The sequence below is a fragment of the Epithele typhae genome (genome assembly GCF_022376455.1).
Source record: "Epithele typhae strain CBS 203.58 chromosome Unknown BXZ73scaffold_103, whole genome shotgun sequence".
In the NCBI taxonomy this organism is placed as follows: Eukaryota; Fungi; Basidiomycota; class Agaricomycetes; order Polyporales; family Epitheliaceae; genus Epithele; species Epithele typhae.
Window position 1 is genome coordinate 86,982 of NW_025954294.1, and position 19,566 is coordinate 106,547.

General features: G+C 57.9%; 5 protein-coding genes across 5 annotated transcripts; 4 read left to right on the top strand and 1 right to left on the bottom strand.

The window, feature by feature from the left end:
- Positions 1–301: 301 nt before the first annotated feature.
- BXZ73DRAFT_93080 (uncharacterized protein) lies at positions 302–1,168 on the bottom strand (the record flags this gene model as incomplete). Its single annotated transcript, XM_048026582.1, has 5 exons — positions 302–372; positions 461–599; positions 809–958; positions 1,069–1,110; positions 1,166–1,168. 5 exons carry the CDS (start codon positions 1,166–1,168, stop codon positions 302–304), a joined length of 405 nt encoding a protein of 134 aa, XP_047871998.1.
- A 663-nt stretch (positions 1,169–1,831) lies between these two features.
- Positions 1,832–3,727, top strand: BXZ73DRAFT_55858 (uncharacterized protein; the record flags this gene model as incomplete). Its single annotated transcript, XM_048021406.1, has 6 exons — positions 1,832–1,954; positions 2,126–2,376; positions 2,400–2,760; positions 2,812–3,006; positions 3,057–3,208; positions 3,286–3,727. 6 exons carry the CDS (start codon positions 1,832–1,834, stop codon positions 3,725–3,727), a joined length of 1,524 nt encoding a protein of 507 aa, XP_047871999.1.
- A 1,727-nt stretch (positions 3,728–5,454) lies between these two features.
- BXZ73DRAFT_55866 (uncharacterized protein) lies at positions 5,455–6,397 on the top strand (the record flags this gene model as incomplete). Its single annotated transcript, XM_048021409.1, has 3 exons — positions 5,455–5,646; positions 5,699–5,874; positions 5,941–6,397. Coding segments are annotated over 3 exons (825 nt in total), but the record flags the coding sequence as incomplete, so codon positions are not given.
- Positions 6,398–7,434: 1,037 nt separating this feature from the next.
- Positions 7,435–11,658, top strand: BXZ73DRAFT_55857 (uncharacterized protein; the record flags this gene model as incomplete). The annotated part of the gene is made up of 10 exons (XM_048021405.1): positions 7,435–7,863; positions 7,944–8,162; positions 9,285–9,464; positions 9,516–9,709; positions 9,762–9,966; positions 10,022–10,182; positions 10,237–10,333; positions 10,387–10,573; positions 10,644–10,819; positions 10,879–11,658. The coding sequence occupies 10 exons, from the start codon at positions 7,435–7,437 to the stop codon at positions 11,656–11,658; spliced, it is 2,628 nt and encodes an 875-aa protein (XP_047872001.1).
- A 1,667-nt stretch (positions 11,659–13,325) lies between these two features.
- Positions 13,326–13,487, top strand: BXZ73DRAFT_3265 (uncharacterized protein; the record flags this gene model as incomplete). Its single annotated transcript, XM_048017825.1, has 1 exon — positions 13,326–13,487. A coding segment is annotated over one exon (162 nt), but the record flags the coding sequence as incomplete, so codon positions are not given.
- Between the last annotated feature and the right edge of the window lie 6,079 nt (positions 13,488–19,566).

Consider the following 19,566-nt stretch of genomic DNA (forward strand, 5'->3'; position numbering starts at 1 on the left):
TCGTGACCACCCACCGTACTCCTTGTGCGGAATATCCCTCCGCCATTACTGCTATCGAGAGCTTTCGATCCATATATCACAGCCGTTACTGGAGCGTGCAGTGAATGCCGGTGAACGATATTCAATATTGGCGCAAGCGAGTTTACGGCCATCGCTGATCCAATGGAAGATCCTAACATATGGTAAATGCTGTACACAGGTCGAGAGCAAAACAACAGTGATCGGGAGTCGTCGAGGGCGTGCGTATTAGAGAGCCGAAGCGACCGCTTTCCGGACGAGGCCAGCCTGCCCATCGCCAGCCTCACATACCCCTCCCCCGTCCGCGGCCTCCGCCGCGCATCGGGCCTGCCCCACGGGGCATGCCACCGCGTCCTGGAGGAAGCAATGGTCAGTCGATCGGTTCATCGCGGACGAGGGGACACAGCGGATCTGCGCGTGTAGAGACGGAAGGAGGACATACCGCGAGGGGGCGCACCGCGACCACGAGTGCCGGGACCGCCGACATGGCCTCCTCTCGCGCCGCGGCCGGCTTCTCGCGCACGGTTCTGCTCCTCCTTGACGGAGTCGAGGAGGGCGTCTGGGACGCGCAGGTACTTGATCTGCGGTGGGGGTGGGGACGTCAGCACGAGGACGCGCGGTGAAGGGACGGCTTGCGCATAGAAAAGCGGCTTGTGTATACAGGGGGTGTGTATGGGCGACGTCCAGCCGCAGCACGTCCTGTGCCTCTCCCGAATACACACACATGCACGACGAGCCATGGCTGATACAGCAGGCCAAGATGCACATTGCACCACCATGAAGTACTCACCGTACTGCCCCGAATGTAGCATTCCTTCAATTTCCAGAACCTGTCGCCTTCCGCGCTCGTCTGGTAGACCTCTCGGAGCGTGATGTTCATGAAGTTGTCGCAGTTGACAAGGTGCCCATTGAATGTCTCGCCATTTTTCAGCTCTACGAGCTACTCAAGCCGAGTTCGTGTCAAGTGGGCATGGACGAGCAAGGGGAGGGCGAGAGTCAGCCTTGGCGGGTTCAGTGCTCAGCGCCACGGTAGGCAGAGGGGAGACTCACCATCGGCTTATTTTGTGCCGCGTTCAGTAGGGACAGTGGCAGCTGCAGACCGGCAGCTCAGAACGATTGCCCGCATGAAAGGGTTGGGCATTCTCACCATGTCTGCGCGGGTTGAAGGTAGGAGGTGAGAGGGGATGGTGGGGGATGAGGCCTGAGGAAGCAGTGAGGACTGGGCGTGCAACGCGTTCCCCGACGCGAGGCGAGCGCGGGGCGGAGCCGCGAGCCACGGAGCACGCGACAACCGCGCACCGCCAGAGAGAGGTCGCTCCGCGCCGTCGCCGTCTCTCCGCCTTCCTCCTCGTCCATCGCCTGCTCAAGTTGAACGCGTCGTTGGCGTCGTATGACTATTCGCTATCCACGACCCACGTTCTCGCGCGCATATTTCCTATCAGACCCGCCGACCACGCGCAATCTCGGGCGCAGCCTGCGCCATCTATGGCACCTGCGCGACGTCGCTTCCGGCCCGCCCTCGTGCTCCCACCCACACAACCATCCTGAGCCTCTCACAGGCTCTCAGCACGAGCGCATCCGAGCCGAGCCGCAGGAACGGCAGATGTGAGTCATCGCAGGGGCGCGCAGCCACTATCGCCTGCGCGCGCAGTTCCAAGGCGTTCCTCCATGTGGGATGCGACACCCACTTGATCACCCGACGCGCATACATAACTCGTCTTGGGCATCGTCGCCGCCCCTGAGCTCGCGCTCTTAGCTTCCGTCCCCCCTCCACCCTCGTGTGTCGCCCTCGCCGTCGAACACAGCGGACACCATGATCTTGCCAGACGACTCGGCACCTATATCGCCCGCCAAAGCCCGCGCGGAGCCGCCGGCCGCCGTCCCTGAAGAGGACCGCATCGCGCCCCCGCCGGCGTACCCTGGGCATTCGATTGAGGTGCGTTGCTGCACCTGCTCCTGCTGGGTAAGGCGTAACCACCTCCTCGCTTATTTCCAGGAATTCGTCGCTGCACAACCACCTCCCCCGCCATCGGCTGCCTACGGCACCTTCACCCCTCAACACGCCGGTTCAAGTCGCGGCCCTGCACCAATCCATATACCTTACCAGCCGTATCGCGCCTCCCGCAACGTCGATGTTGAGGCCCAGACGGGCAGCGCGTCGGCCCCTCTCATTTCTCCACCACCACCACACCGCGGTGGGCCTATCAAGCGAGGAGAGCGCGCAGGGAAACGTTTCATCAAAGCTTTCCTTTGGGCCGTCCTCATCTACCTCTCGGTGGCATGGGCTATCAAGGGGGTAGTGACGATAGCATTCTGGCGTGGCAGTAGGAAGGGTAGTCATGACGTGAGCATTCCACTGTCTTCGCATCTCTGGAATCAAGCTCCTCACAAACGCGAATCAACCTGCTCTTCTTCCATGGCTTGAACCAGTTCCCTTGGCCAATGCCCTCCGACGGCTTGGTGCACTCATGTTTCGGTCCCACATACGTCTCAGGAGATATCAGCACTCGAGGGGTCGCGCCCTTCTCGTTAACACTGCCGCTGTCCTCAGACGCGCTTTATCTCTTCAGCAGAGGGACTCTGGCGCATGGCTCCGTTGAAATATTGACGTCAAGTCACGAAAACTTTCCCGAGGACTCTGTGACGATCAAGATATATCCCAAAGGCTCAAAGGCAGACCTAGCCATGACCAACGTCTGCGTAGTTGAACGCGCTCCGTCTCAACTGGGCGTTGCACTCTTGGTACTCAATCTCACGCGCTTTCTTTACCGCATGGTTCTGATGGTCATATAGACACCAGCGAAATGGCCCAAGGATGTTGGCGGTTTCCATATCGAGGTCGTCTTTTCTTACCGAACAGTAAACACGACGTTCGTGAACGCATTCGAAACCAACCTCCCTCGATTTTCGCACCACGTGAACCTTAAAGGCCCAGTAGACTTCCGCTCCATTAATCTGCAGTCGGGCCTTGCCAAGATTGATAGCACGGTGAGTAGTCTACATTGTTTTCAGCGGATTCCTCCTGACCCGGCCAATAGTTCGTGAAGGCAAAGAACTTGACGGCTGTCACTTCCAAGGACAAGATTACTGGTGTATTTCACGCCTCCGACCAGCTTACTCTCAAGACATCAAACGCTTCGGTCGATGTCAGCGCCTTTGTCGCGAACGATCCCTCGAATACGTCTCGCGTGTTGATACAGACGAGCAATGCGTGCGCATCCTTGGCTCCCCTCATGACCATCTTTCTTGCTCACTTCCCTCGTGCAGCCTACTCACGTCCAATATTCACCTCCTCTCGACCTCTGCAGCTTTATCCCACGCGCCACCATTACCAGACCCCTCCCTCATCAATGGCTCTTTCATCGTCGACATCCACACCACCAACGGAGCTCTCAGCGCCCATATTCACGACCAGCCTGTCGACTCCCACCTGCAGCTCGTAGGAACGACACAGAACGCACCCGTGCAGGTGATATTGCATCCCGCCTACGAGGGCACGTACAGCTTGCGTTCGTTGGGCGGCGCTGTCGCCGTGGATCCGATATCAAGCACGGATCCGTCGAACCGGTACAGGTATCGCAGGTCGTTCCCTCAGCAGAGCTCGCACTCGTCTGCGACGGGCAAGGTCCTGTGGATGCCCTACAGTGGACCGGGTGAGGGCAGTGTGACGCTGTCGACCTCCGTAAGGCCGATTCAATTAAGTGCATGAGCGCGGGGCTGTTCGTTTGTGTATTGGTGGGGGGAATTGGTGTGGTGCATGTATATAACATACTCTGTCGTGTCTTCTGCTGTGACACTGCTACGTAGCGCACCTCTGTCGTTATACCATTTGTATACTCTGTTGTACTTGTATCGCGTACAATACTCATCATCGTGGGCTGCCTTGGCCATCCCAATACATAAGACGCCTTCGCGCGCCTGCGCCCTGGCCTCCGCTCTCTTCCCGTCATCATCTGGACTCACCCTCAGTGGCCTCTCGTCCGGGTCATATTCCAGCGTTTATAATGCAAGAGCATGCCTACAACCATAACTCCAAAGCAGGCCAGTTCGTCGACTTCCCTAGGGTGCGCGTGCGCGACGCGCGTGGCCACCAAGATATTGTGATAACGGGCACTGCTTCCGGTGCGTGTATGCATGGCACTGTCGTCTCGCCGGTTGCTGGGCTCACCTTGCGCGTCCCCAGAAGTCAAAGCTGTGGCAGTCCGCCGCATTTTCGCCCTGATGACAGTTCCCGCAGCCCCTTCATCCCCCTCTCATTCGCCAAGCCAGCTTCAACCCCACGGTGTCTCGGCGCGCCCTCCTCGGCATCCCATGCCCAATATCCCAAACTACGGCCTTTGTCGCCCGCCGCCCGCCGATAGCGCCTGAAGAAATCGCATTCTGAACAGCGTCCTTGCTTCGCGATGAGGCTCTTCCATCAAGGAGGCCACGTTCAACTGCGATCTCCCAGGATGCTGTGATGGGTGCACTGTCTCCGAATTGCTTAAGCAACGCGATCTGTCCTTGGGAGCCAAAGACGGTGGTGCTTCGCGCAGCAGGTCGGCGGCGGTGCGGCGCGTGTCATGGCGAGACATATTAGATGACGGAGCCGGTGAGTCTACCTTCCCACCTGTTTGCTCTTCCTTCCCCCACCCCTGCTTGCTTGCAAGGCTTCCTTCCCCTTCTCCCTTGCACCCATTTCCTTGATTTCTTGGGTTTTAGTCGATTTCTCATCTGGCCCCGAAGGTTCAAGCACCGTATCCCGGACTAACACACGATGTCCTCCGGAGGCTACCCCAGCCCGCGTCAGGTTGCGCCCATCGAAGGAATCCCGCTGCCAGTGACGGACGGAGCCTTCGGGCGCGAAGAGGCGTATCTAATGTTGCACGAAGCGGACGAAGGGCGGAGGGGATCCCGGCGAGCGTGGTGGTGCAAGCTTTTTTCCATGGGCGCGCTCACACTGCTCGTCGTCGCGTCGGTATACCACGTACGCAGCTCCGACCTCGTCGCGCGCTCGAGATGGGTACGTCATTGCCTCTGAAGGCTCTCAGTCCCTACGCTCGTGCTGATGGTTGCACGGCTCCTGGCGCAGGTTGGCGGCGGCGCGCCACGGTATGCTGCCAGTGATTGCATGAGACGCGACATGTGGATGGTCGAAAAGGGGCAGGATGGGCTGTCACGTGCAAGACAGCGGCTGGAGCTCGCGCCGCCAGACCTCAACACCACCCTTCTCTTCGACGCCATAGGCGCATACCGAGAGAGCTCGATTGCGTTCTCCTTGAACGCCACCCCTAACACTACCGCCATCATCGTGGACATACAAGCCGACTACCCCACAGAATATGATATAGACTCGGTGGTTGTGTGCAGCTCGCAACCGTCCGAAATGCGGCTACTTGTGAGTGTCCGTTAATCACAAATGCACGCTCTATATAACTCATCCGACCTGAACAGAGTCCCGTCAACCTTCCCGAGATCCAATACTCCATCAATGTCCAGCTCCCGACGAACGCGGACGGCAGTTACCTTAATCTCAACAAGCTGGTGTCTTTCATGCCTCATTTCGTACATTCGTTAGGACCGTTGGCGGATGGTGCGGTCTTCGGAGAAGTCGAGCTATACTCTGGGATGTCGGCTGTTTATGTCGAGGTGTGCGCTGTTCTCTACAAATTTGCGCGCTCGTTGACAAAAGAACGTCCAGTCCTTACTCGCGGACCACGTAGGTGTGACGGCGATGGATGCCTGCATCAAGGGTACTTTCTACGCCTTCGGCTCCCTTCGCTTGCACACCTCTGGTGCGCCGATCACGGCCCGCACCCACCTCTTCAACCTTGACGTCACTGAGCCGACGCGTCTGGACATGCGGACAACCGACGCGTAAGTATCCCTACATCGCTCTCCCATCGGGATGCCCGCTCACCCACCCGTCGTCCACTTCGACAGCGAGATTCATAGCGAGGTCAGCCTCCTCTGCGGCACGCCCGACGAGCACCACCCCAGCGGCCCCGGGGCGTTCAGCCTGTCCGCTCACAACCGTGGCGGACCCGTCAACCTCGCCGTCCTCGACGCCCCCTTGTCCAACCACTTGCGCGTCCACGCGAGCGCGCACGACGCCCCCGCCACCGTGGCGCTGCCGCCCTCGTACGAGGGCGGGTTCGAAGCGCGCACTACGTACGGCCCACGCCCCGTGGTCGAGTGGCGTGAGGAGCTTGTGGACCCAGCCGGGCTTGGAAGGAAGCGCGGCGCACGCTGGGGCTCGGTTCAGAGAGGGCGCGTTGCGGGACGGGTTGGTTGGGGGGCTGCGTGGTCGCCGTGGGGCGAGGAGTCGGAGACGTTTGGAGATGAGGGGAACATGGTGGTCGTTGAGTCGTGGGAGGACCAGGCGACCTTGATCCTGTGAGTGTGGACTTGAGCTTGGGAAGGTGTTATTAGCTGTCATGGACAGGCTGCCCTTGTTGTAAGAGTAATAACACAGGCAAGGCCAAGAATTTGCCTGGATCTATCCCGCGAACTTATCATGTCTTCAGAGGTGGCAACGTGTGCACACGGCGTAACATGGAGCGCAGTTCAAGTCATGCCTTTGATGGTTCAAGACCGTTGGCGGTTGATCAAATGCCCATTGTCGGAAAACTCAAATCGGCCTCGCGAGCCGAGATTCTCGTAGCCGCCTTGTGATTAGATTGCAATGCCTCCCGTGATGTGACAGCGGCATCGCAATCCCTTGAGCGTCTTGCGGTATGTTGCGAGACGGGCGGCAGATCTTGCGATGATATCGCGAGATCTGGATGCTGTTGCGATAGCTCTTGGCCCCTCCTCTTTCCTCACTCCTCCCCTCTCCTTCTCTGCTGTACCCTTCCTTATACTTTGAAGTCGGTGCGTTCTCTCTATTCACCCTCGCTCAGGATGGTGTGTTTAGCACCTCAACTAGCTTATGTCATCGCGCGGGAGAGGTCGCCCTCGCGCTCCCCTTGACTCTTACCTCCCGTGCTCGATATGCGGCAAGAAGTACGCTCCAAGCGGGATCAAGAACCACGAACGGTCATGCAAGACGAGGGCAGCCCTTGAAGAGGATCGTGCCGACCTCGTTGAGGGGATCCGTCGTGATCATCGTAGATATTGTCTTTCATTGTCGCGGCCGTCTAGGCTTACCCACACGGTCTGGTCGGGGTTGCAGAGGCGTCCTTCGTGAACTACGACTCCTCTGAGGGTGCGTTCCCCCCCCGTCTGGTTCAACTATGGGTGCGGGTGAGTCCGATCTCAATGCTCACTGCGTCCACTGCCCCTAAATTTCGTCGTTGCTAGACCTCCGCCTGGCCGGCGTTCCTACTATTGGAATCGTGCGAGCTCCAGGTGAGCATCTCTGGGTATGGGAGTAGCTAGATTGTTTTTAATCCTGTTTGTGGTTGTGAAGAATGTGATACCCCTACCACTGTACCTATGGACGTCCCGACTACTGCTCCTGCCGCCGTGTCTGTCGACAGTCTGTCGGTGAATGACCTGCCTTGCAGCAAAACAATAAAAACTTGCTATCATCCTTCCTTTGGTCTCCCTGACAGGGTTGAATCTTTCGAGAGCTACATCCGTCCACCACCGGTGCCTACTCCATCTCGGCAGCTCCGGTCTGGGTCTAATAGTACTCCGGAGTTTCAGCAGCTTCCCCCTCGCAAGCCAGAGTCTCCCTTCTTGTCTCTTGTCGACTTCGACTTCGCCGAATTTGCTGCCCAAGCAGGCCTGAATAATAACAAGACCAATCGTCTCCTGGACATCATCCATCGCATTGTCGCCAACCCCTCTGACTTCCACTTCACTAAAGCAAGTGATATCTCGGATACTTGGACTCGTGCAGCTACAGAACACAATGTTGAGGTGAGTAACGCATGGGAGTCGAGTGTAGATACATATTAATATCAGAATTTCAATAGTGGACGACATCCGAAGTCACTGAGAAGTACAAAGCTGTGGCTGATGAGCGACCTGAAGAGATGTCTTGGAAATTTGAACACCGATCTCTCTGGGATTGGGCCATTGGACTTGTAACCGACCCGCATTTGGCTCGACACTTCGTCTGGGAGCCTCGAAGGATGTTCCGGCGAGCTGCCGGCGCGCACACATGGGAACGCTTCATCGATGAACCGTATACCGCGGACCGTATGTGGGCCATTCAGGTAAGTGTAGACTCGGATTTTATCACTTGCATGCGTTGTGTGTCGCGTGCCACAGGTCGCGCGTGGTGCATCATTGTGTGCCACCGTGTTGCACGCTGCATGCTGCGCCGTGTATTCTATCCGCCAGTGACTCGCGTCGGGTGTGTCGCGTCTGACCGACGTGCCGCGGGTTGCGCGATGTGCGTCGTGTGCCGTGGTGCATCATGTGCCATGGCACTCGAGTTGTACACTATGCGTTGTGCTGCGTCACGCGTGCGCGGCGTAGCGTCTGCCAGTGTGTCGCGTCGGTGTGTCGCATCTGACGCACCGCGGCCGACGCACCGCAGGTTGCGCGACGTGCATCGCGTGCCGTGGCACTCGAGTTGTGCGCTGCGTGCGCAGCGTAACGTCTCCCGGTTTGTTGCGTCAGGGCGTCACGTACGGCCGACGTGCCGCGGGTTGCGCGATCATGTGCGTCGTGTGCCGCGGTGCATCACGTACCGTGGCACTCAAGTTATGCGCTGTGCGCTGTGCGTTGTGCTGCGTGCGCTGCGTGCGCTGCGTGCGCAGCGTAACGTCTGCCAGTGTGTCACGTCGGTGTGTCGCATCTGACGCACCGCGGCCGACGCACCGCAGGTTGCGCGACGTGCATTGCGTGCCGTGGCACTCGAGTTGTGCACTGCGTGCGCAGCGTAACGTCTCCCGGTTTGTCGCGTCAGGGCGTCACGTCCGGCCGACATGCCGCGGGTTGCGCGATCATGTGCGTCGTGTGCCGCGGTGCATCACGTACCGTGGCACTCAAGTTATGTGCTGTGCGTTGTTCTGTGTGTGCTGCGTGCGCAGCGTAGCGTCTGCCAGTGTGTCGCGTCGGTGTGTCGCCGGCATCTGACGCGCCGCGGCCGATGCACCGCGGGTTGCACGACGTGCGTTGTGCGCCGTGGTGCATCGCGTGCCGTGGGTTGCGCGCTATGCGTTGCGTTGCGTTATGTGCATCTTGTCTGCCAGTGTGTCACATCCAGTGCTTCGTGCTTCGTGCGTTGAGTGCTATGCGAGGCGCGTGGTTATGTGTGCTTCCCGGCAGCATTATAATATGTCGCCGTGCCACCTTCACACAGTGAATACTATGCTAACACAACATTGTAGGACCAACTTGGACAGAAAGGGTGGCTCCTAGCCTTCCAGCTGTATGCTGACAAGACCCGCTTGTCGTCATTTGGAACCAGAAAAGGTTATCCAATTATCGCACGACTCGCCAACCTCCCCTCTCATATCCGAAATGGCGAAGGGTATGGTGGAGGGCAAGTTGTGGGATTTCTCCCTATTGTATGGTTTCAATTCTTGTATCAGGTGTATACCTCCTAATTATAGGTCCAGGTTGAGGATGATGTCGAAGAGGGACGTCTAGGATTCACAGCTCTGAAAAGAATTGTCTGGCACAAGTCCTTCCACATTCTGCTGGAGACATTCATAAAACACGCTAAACTCGGATATCCAGTCGAGTGTGGGGATGGGTTGCTGCGGGTGCTATGGGCAATTATTTTGATTCTCACAGCAGACTATGAAGAGCAGTAAGTCCTTCCCAAGCTTCCCAGCTATGCAGGTACACTGAAATTTAAATAGGTGTGTGATGTCTCTCATCCGTGGTGTCAAGGGTGCTTGTCCGTGCCCAATCTGTCTAGTTCCATCCAAAGAGCAAGTTACTTTGGGAACCACTACACTCCATCCCCTACGTACAGCATCAGAATCAAGTTCAATTGTGCTCAGCAATCGCAGCAAGCAAGAGAAGGAGGATGCATGCAAAGCGATTGGTCTTCGGCCTCTGACTGTGAGTGTCTATTAATATAATGGTATATTAAACTGGCTGATTGTTTGTGCCTCAGAATGTTTTTTGGGATGTTCCTTTCTCTGATCCGCATCAAACACTTTCCTGGGACCGACTACATGCCTATCACGGTGGCTTGTTCAGTGACCATCTCTTTGCTGAGTTCCAGAAAGTGATGGAGGCACGGCCATCCTATCAGAGGCTGGATGTCAATGAAGCGTCAGTGCTCTGAAGCTATATTGTACCATATATCTGACTGAAATATGACTACAGGTTTGACAAAGTTCCACGGTGGTCAAATCTCAATCACTTCAGTGAGGTTACATCTGTCAATTTCACTGATGGGTCAAAGTATGAAGATATCTCAAAGGTGTGCTTAACTGAAGTGTGTTTAAGGATTTTTTTAATTAAAACACTGCCAAGATCTTGGTTCCAGCAGCATACACACTATTCCAAGCTAGAGCATTTCAGAACAGCCGCGAATACATTCTCATGAAATGCATCCGACTCTACAATATCCTGGATATTTATTCAGGCTTTGAATGTCATACTCTCACCACTGTGGATTGTTTCTCAGGCAACCCTACCTCTTTTCTCAGATGCTATCAAAGTGCACACATCACTCCTATTTTGTCAATATATTTACTGACTGTTTCAAATATTATAGGAGTACTTGAGAGTCCACCCAGACAAGAATTGGAACTTTCCCAAAATGCACACACAACAGCACGCACCTGATGATATTCTGCAGAAAGGTGTCACTCTGAACACCACCAGCAAGCCCTTTGAGAAGTCACATGGTGTGCTCAAGGATATTTTTGAACAGCGCACAAACTTCAAGAATGTGGAGGAACAGGTAAAGAATTACACTTCTTCTGTACCCTTTTATTCAGATCTCAAACAAGGAAATATTAGATAGCTCGGTATGAGCAGCAGCTCTCTATTGCAAAACAAATCAGGTTCAAGCTTCAGGCTCTACAAGGCCTTGAAAATCTACCGCAGGGGCCTCCAGCTCCTAATACCAGTGATTTTCAATTTAGTCATGTCTACCTTGGTTCAAGATCGGCAGCCACACCTCTTGCAACTATCATAGCTGTGAATAACATGCCTTTACACTTCCATTCAAAGCTCCAAGACTTCCTTGAAGCACAGTCTGCCACTCAGGGCTTTTTTTTGGATACATCCCATCCTGTGAGCCTCAACTTTCACATCTTGTTGGCTGGTTGGGTAACTGAATGTGCACAGATTATCATGTCACGGTACTTGAAGGTCTCATATCGCTCACAAGTCACTTGGAAATCCGAGACAGATTATTTGCGATGCTCTGAACAGTTCCACAACGTCCCACGATATGATTATATCATATATCAGCTCTCCTCTGGCCACCTTGCATTCGCAAAAATGCGCTTGGTGTTTGCTATCAGCATTGCAGACACCCTTTACCCCATCATCTATGCAGAACGACTCAACTTTCCACCTGGACCACGAACCAAGATTGACAAAGAGCTCGGGCTTCATCGACTCACAGATTCAACACCACCACAAGACCTGTTCATCTCCGCGCTATCCGTGGTTCGAGGTGCATTGGTAATGGATGATCCGGGTCATGGTGGACTTGACAGACTAGTGGTGGACATGGTTGATGCAGATATGTTCCTCAGGCTCAAAAGTGGAGTTCCAGAATGGGCTGAATAGTGTACAAGGCTAGTTGTAGACTGACTAATGCATACCCCGCACAGCTAGAGTCTGTGGTGCAGACTGCGCTGCGCTGAGCGTTTACACGCGCGACGCGTGGGAACTGATTCCCAGGCGCCTGCATCCACACACCGTGTCTTCCTCGTACCCCCTTGTTGGCTGTATCGGCCCCAGCCTTATCTGCAACTGTGACCCGACGACCTAAACCGGCGTTAGTACAGTCCTGCTTCTCACCCTCACTGAGTTGAAACTCCACAGGTCTGACGGGCTTGACAACTTAGCTCCTCGCCACGTAGGGATCACCGAGGGTGCGGGTGCTTAGGGTACGGGTGCGGGTGCGGTCTCCAGAACCCGTGTACCCTTGGCTCCCGTGGGGCTACTGAATGTCGGCCCACCTCCTCCGCCTCGCCCACCTCCTCGTTGCTCGCCTGCGTGCCGCCCACCGCCTGCTTCCACCTGCCTTGCCCTCCTCCTGCTTTTCCCCCCTCCGCCTTGTGTGCGTCTGCCCGTGCCGCCCTCCTCCACCTCCGAGTTGTCCCGTCCAACGTCGCCTCCTCGCCCCGCATCGTCTGCCGCCTCCTCCCTCTCCACATTGTCCACACCTATGTCCTCCCTCACCCCTCCCCAGACCTCTGCCTCTCCCCGCACTGCTCGTGTGACATTTCTCCGCGTCGCCTGCCTCCGCGCGCCACGTCCATATCCTCCTCCCTACTGGCGTCCTCCGCCGGCGTCGTCAGCACACGCTGCCCACCTCATCACCCACATCGTAGCCCACTCACACGACCCTCCTCCGCCGGCGTCGTCCATCAGTCACGTCATGTTCCCATGCCGTTTCCCGTGGGTGAGGGATCGCCCACGCCGTCTCGCTCGCCCACGCGATCTCTCGCCCACACCTTCTCACCTGCACCATCTCGCTCGCGCTGTCTCACCATCTCGCCCGCACCGTCTGCACCGGCGTCTCACTCGCGCCTTCTTGCCCGCGCCATCTTGCTCGTGCTGTCTCGCACCTACGCCGTCTCTCACCCACGCCGTCTCTCACCCACACCGTGCCTTCAACTCGCCTGCACCGTCTCGCCTGCGCCGTCATTCGCCCACGCCGTCTCCCATGGGCGAGGGATCGCCCGCGCCGTCTCACTCGCCCACGCCGTCTCCCGTCTCCCGTCTCCCATCTCCCGTCTCCCGTCTCCCGTCTCCCGTCTCCCATGTGCCATCTCCCTCGCACGCACCGTCTCGCCAGCGCTGTCTCCCTCGCGCCGTCTCCCGTGCACCGTCTCGCGGATGCGTTGGCATCTCACACCGTCACCTCGCGTGCGTGGTCTCGCATGCACTGTGCTCTTGCGTGCAATGGCACCTCACGAGTCAGTGCTGCCCTAGGCCTGTTCACCAGCGGGTGTCCGCCACGGGCACCGCCGCTGCCGCCACCACCACGCATGTCCTCGACCGCGCCCTCCCCGACGCCGCCGTCCTCGCCGAGCTCCCACAGCTCACCTCCGGCCGCCTGATCCCGCTCGTCTACGACGCGATCTCGCCCCCCGAAACGCATTGAATTACGATGGTGCGTTTGGGTTTAGTACTTCTGACATGGCAGTGCTAACCAGCGTGCACCCTCGCCACAGGACTTCGCGTTCTCCCCCGCCTTCGGCTGCAACGACACCACCACGCCCCGGTTCGCCCTCCCCTTCGCATTCCCCAATGATATCACCGCCGTCGGCCAGACGATCTCCATCAGGACGGACGGCGCAGACTTCGCGACGCTCGCGATCTCCAAGGGCCCAAGCACGACAGACGTGGACGCGCGCGCGATCCACCTCGCGTTCGCCGGCGTGCCCTTCGACTTCGCGGATGGGCAGCACACCGTGTTCAAGCAGTTCCTCTCGGACACCGCAACGGGCAAGAGCGTGACAATGCGGCTGAGCGGACACGGACGCAAACACGGCCATCGGCGTGCTCTCGCTGACGAACATCGAGTTCGTGGTCAAGTCAACAGTCGCGGGCCTGCAGGGCCTGAACGCAAGGTCGTTGGTCGTGACGAGCCTGGACGTGATCCAAGGATTCGCGAACTTTTTGCTCATCAAGGTCACGTCGGACCTGTTCAACCCGAGCAACATCACACTCGGTGAGTACATGAGCGGAGATGGGTCGCATGAGGTGCTGATCACGAACGAGCAGGCTCTGGCGACATTGCGTTCGGACTCGAGTTCTAGAATCACCACCACACTTGATATCACACACATCTCGTCCAACGTCATCTCCCGGGGCATTTCCCTCCACCTTCTCGTCCGCGGGCAAGTCGACGATGACCTTGGGGCCTGTGTTCAACCTCAACCTCAACATGGACCTGCAGAGTCTCTTCACGGTCACGAAGCCGCTTGCGGAGCAGGCGAGCGAGGACACGGTGCCCCTCGACCACTTCGTCATGCTCGGCGGGTACCACCACCTGAACAGCGTCGGTGGGTCGAAGCGGGTGGTCAACACCATCTTCACGTGCGCACTCCCATCTACGTTTTGCTACCTGCGGAGGCTGACCGAATCTTGTAGGAACTTCGTCCTCCCTCCCTTCGTCGATAAGGCGTTCACAAGGCTCGCCACGGGCTTGCCACGGAGGTCGCGCTCACTGTGGGCGTCACGATCGGGGAGTACTCGACTACGCTCTCTTACACGCAGCCGAACGTGACGATCAAGACGGACACGAGCCCAATCCTGATCCTGCCCGTGCCACTTGCGCAGCCAATCGTGCAGGATGTTGTGTCTGGCTCCATGCTCTGGACCAACTTGACGGTGGTGATCAAGGGTGTGCAGGAGAACCCGTCTGGGACGGTTCGACAAACCTGAAGGGGTCGATCACCAATGCCAGACCATGTATGTTCCCGCCCTCTTTGCCTCTCTGATTCGTTCTCATTCGGCGACCATATCATGCAGTCGACGCGAAGATCGCGTCCCCTGAGGGTCTCACCATTGTCTGGAACGACAAGGCTCTGGGGAGCATCAAGATGCCGGACATGGACGTGGTGGGCGGTGTCGGCGCACCGAGCTTCGAGGTCGACACAACATTCGCAGTTGCGGACGTCGCAGACGTCGCGGACTTCACAAAGACGGTGCTGATGGAGGAGGAGTTCGAGTACTACCAGGCTCACTCCGGCGCCCTTCCAACAGCGACACCCCCCTCCAGCACATCAGCCTCTCCAGGCTCTACCTCTCCTCCCGCTCCCACCACGATGCCTCTGCTAACGAGCTCAAGTATTCGCGCCATGCAGGTCGCTTCACCGCTTTCAATGCCAACGCTATGCGTTATCGCCAGCTCGTATGTGACACATCCGCCTTCTCTTTGCCTGCCACATCTCGCGCTCCTAGCTCTAGCCCCCGTCTAGATCCGTCCGAGGTGTGCCACCTGCGCCATGCGACCTGTGACTCGACCTTTCATCCTGTCCAATTACGACAACAACGATGGGGAAGGCTCGTCAGGCTCCTCCCCGCACAATAGCACGCACGCAAAGGTGCAGGTGATCAAGAAGCTAGACCAGGCGAAGTGGCTAGCGAGTACCTGGCAGCGTAAGGTCACCGCTTTAACGTCCTCCCTGGACAGCACGGGGACACGTTCTACCCCACTGCAGTGCTGCCGCGCGAGATCCGCCTTGGTCTCGCCTGCTCGAGCCCCTACGGTGAGCCGCCGGTGAGCCCTGTGAAGTGTATTGTGGGCATGCACGCGAGTGCCTGCCTCCACCTTGCCGGCAATGCGGACAAGGACGCAGAAAAGAAAGAGTTGCCGAGTGGCTGGAGGAGTCGGCGCTGCCGCAGCGGTGGACCTGGCGCGCGCAGGAACGAGGCAGTCTCGAGGATGATCTGACACACTTCCGATATCCAAGGTGAGCATTCTTCTGACATATTACGTCTCTTGCAATGTGCTCAAGTGTACGCTGATCGCCAACATGAAACCTCGTGGAACACATGAGGTGATCGGACTTGTTGACAGATTGAACACGCAGCGCAGCGATCGATGGGTGAATGCCCGGCGAGAAGCTGCCATGAGGTTGAGGTCGAGGACTTCAATCCGGACCTGAACCATCGCGGAGCTCAGGACGCTCTCAAAATCTGAGGGCTCGGCGAAAGCAGGTGTGCACTCATCGAAAATAGGTAGCACGTCATCACCACTGACATCTCACCCACTGGACAATCGGACGTATAAATACCAAGCCATCCAGACTTCAGACTCCAGGCCCGTTCACCACCGGCACCGGCCCAGTCATCGCTCCCTTCCCCCCGCTTGACTGAACGTTCAAAGGGTCCGTAGTAGACTCTCACTCTATGATTCTCATACTAACACCTCTTCGTCTGCAGATGACGTCCGCCAGCGGCGATGCTCCACTAGCATTGGGGACCACGCCTACTGCCCCTGGCCCCATTATTTTGCCCCCGCCCAACGCTTCAATCGATGAGTACCAGGAGGTACGCAACTTACGCACACACTTCCCTTATTGAGTAAGCACTCACCGAACATTTGTCGTTCTTACAGGCTCTCTACCAAGCACACAGGAAGAACGATCAGCTTCACAAGCTTGTCGGTGCGGCAAACCTTCAAATTCAAGACCTCCACGACAGCTCCAGCAAGTCGAAGAAGAAAAAGAAGGCCCCCGGGGTTCACGATCTCGACGACGATGTCAAGGCGGATGCTTATAGGTACGGGCTGAGGGTGACGCTCTGGCTCTTCAACGGTGTTCTCACGAGAGCTGCCAACCCGGCCACCTGCGATCCACGCAACACCGAGTGGCGCTGGAAGACCCCTGACCCCAGTGACGAGGATCCTCACGACCGGTCCCACCAGGCGCGTGCCGCTGAGCTTCGCGAATTTCTCTCTCCGAACGTCCTCAAAGCCTTCCATCGTGAGTCGATTCGAGACAATGTAAGCTGTTCCATTCTACTTCTACGCAGATACGAGATGTTTACCGCTACAAAATCGGGCAGTTCGCCCGTCACATTGGCAGCCTCAAGACCAATGTGATCACGCACAGCAAGCAGATGCGGGCTGAGATCTTCTCGCACATTGACTCCCTCCGCGACGTCCAATGGTCGTCCAGCAACTCTCTGAAGACTCATCCGATCTTGTCTCATCTCCGTGGTGATGATCACGACGGTCCTTGGGCCCCTTTTCTGCACTCTGGCGGAAAGGAGAAGGAAAATTGCGTTTATAACCGGCTACAGGCCCCAGCAATTCTCAAGGTGAGCCTCGTGAAGTTTACGTCCACGAGCTTTGCCTTCTAACGTCCTTTGTCGTGTGTTTAGACCTGTCGCATCATGATGTTCTCAAAGACCGCACTCACGCGCTCGAAACCTGCATCTAACTCTACCGGGGTCAAGTACAACATCACACGGGCAACTATTGGTATGGTCGCAATGGCGACTGTGGTCGTGAGTTATTTTCTCCACCTTGCGTTGCCTGTCCTGAGATCCCTGCGTGGCAGACCAGATATCTTCTTTCTTTCGACTCTTGCTTCTCCTCAGTCGGGCCTGACTCACACCGGGATTACGAAGCCGACTACGAAGAATACTTCAAGTGGATGTACATCAACCAAGATACAAAGATTGTACGGTTCATTCTCAAGGCATTCAACGACTTCGTGTTCAATGGCGGCCTCCAGCACACCATCGCGGTCGAGAACGTCGAAGTTGACCTTGCTAACGACTCCGATGTAGTAGATCTCGACGATCTTCCTTCCGATCTAGAGGACGACTTGCATGTGGGCACTTCTCGCCGAGAAGGTCAGGTCTTACAGCATGCATCGGCATCTACAACGTTATCCCATCCTGCCCACCAGTCAAACACGTCGAGCACGCCCGCCTCCGAGTCCACACTGTCGAGCCACTCCGTCGCTTCGACCTCCATTGTGTCGGGAGCACAGGTGATTTCCCTGGTGCATCCGTTGCGATAGCCTATCGGCAGCTACGGATGCATCTGGACGGATCTGGCGATCCGTGATGCGCGCCCGTAGAGACGCGCCTCGGTGGGCGGCAAGGACGCGTGGCGCGCATTGACGCGTGGCTGTGATGCACGCCACGCGTCCCTCCCGCCGTCCTTGCTCTCCTCCCCGCCTCCTCTTCCTCCTCCTGCTCCGCCTCCACCGTCCAGGCAGACGATAGCGACTATACAGTCGTCCTTCGTCTGCTATTGGACTCCGGTGTCACCTGGTGACACCGTTCAGCTCCCCTCCTCCCCCTCCCTCGACCTCAACCTCGACCTCCATGCCGTCCTTCGCCCACTTTGCCGGCTGCGTCCACACCGCGGGAGGACGTCCATCCGGACGTCCTCAGCATGGAGATTGGAATTAGGGGGCCGCGGCGATGTACCGTGGCCCTTGTTTTGGTGAGTCCCCCGCTCCGCCCTCCTGCACTCCCAATGTTCACCTCTCCTCTCCGGCTTCGCCCATCCGGCCTGCCAGCCTTGATCTCCGTGTCCACCTCGCCCACCTCCACGCTGCTCTCCGCCCACCTTCGCGCAGCCCGCCTGCGCCCGCACACCCTCCTCCGCCTCCCCCACCTCCATGTCGCCCTCCTCCGTGTCTCGCCCGCCTCCATGCGGCCCTCCTCCTCCACGCGCGTCGCCCACCTCCGCGTCATCACTCTCCTCCATGTCGCCCGCGTCCGCGTCCGCGCCGCCTCTCGCCACCCGCATCTATGCGCGTCACTAGGCTCCCCCTCCTTCGCCTCGTCCCGGCCCCCCGCGTCCGCGTCTGCGCTCCTCCTCCACGCTCCTCCTCCTCCGCGTTGCCCGCCTCCTCCGGCTCGTCCACTTCCGCCCGTGCCGCCCTCCTCTGCCTCCGCCTCCTCCCGCGAGCCCTCCGCGTCGCCCTCCTCCGCGCACCTTCTCCGCACGCGCGGCCCTCCTCCGCGTCGTCCCGGCCCACGTCACCTCCTCCGCCGACGTCGCCTCCTCCGCTCGCGTCGCCCGCCCTCGGTGCTCTGCGCCTCCTCCCCCTTCACACCACACACCCCCGCCCGCGTCGCCCACCACCTACTCCGCCTCGTCCCGGCCCTCCGCGTCCCTCCACGAGCCCTCCGCGTCCCTCCGCGAGCCCTCCACGTCGCTCTCCTCTGCGTCACTTGCCTTCGCGTCGCCCGCCTCCGCGTCTCCCGCGTTCACGTCGCCCACTCGCCCACCTCCTCCGCCTTGTCCCGAGGGGCATGGTGTTACTTACTAGCACACCTATGTAGCAGTTTACTAATAAATATATTTTTATCACTAATCATATACAAGATGTGGTGTGAAACAAAGAGGGAGGCGAGCTCACTGTCCAAGACAGCGAGCTCAGGTGGCGGCGCCTGAGGCGCCGGTGTCTGGACATCCGGGTGCGACGCTGTCCCAGGGGGTGCGCGAGCGCGCTTGGGGAAGGCGGTGTCGAGCGCAACCGGGCCGGCCGGCACCAGATGCATCCGCACCTGCTGATAGGCTGTCACAACGGATGCACCTGGCGAATCACTACTGTAGGAAGGCCGGTCAGCCTTAGGCTCACGCTACTAGATACTTTGACCGTGAATGTATTACACATTTCAGATATTGCTTGCTACTCCGGAAACATATGATGTATTTTGGCAACACAAACGGATGTCATTAATCTGTTCTGCGTGGGTTTCATACCCCCGCGAGACCTGAACAGCGGTACACAATTCAGCCCGTGCAGATGAGTCTCGCACCGGCCCGGCGTCTATGTGTAGATGGGCGCGATTTCGTGGATAAGCGCAGGCATTGCTCTCTTCCTCTGTCCACCATCATGTTCCCTGACCTCAACCGCACCCCTCGCACTTCCATTCGATCCACATCCCGCTTACTCAACCACCACGCCAGCAGCCAGCCACCCAAGAAGATGGCGCACAATCTCCAGTGACGCGGACGCGGACCCGGAGGACACGGCGGACACG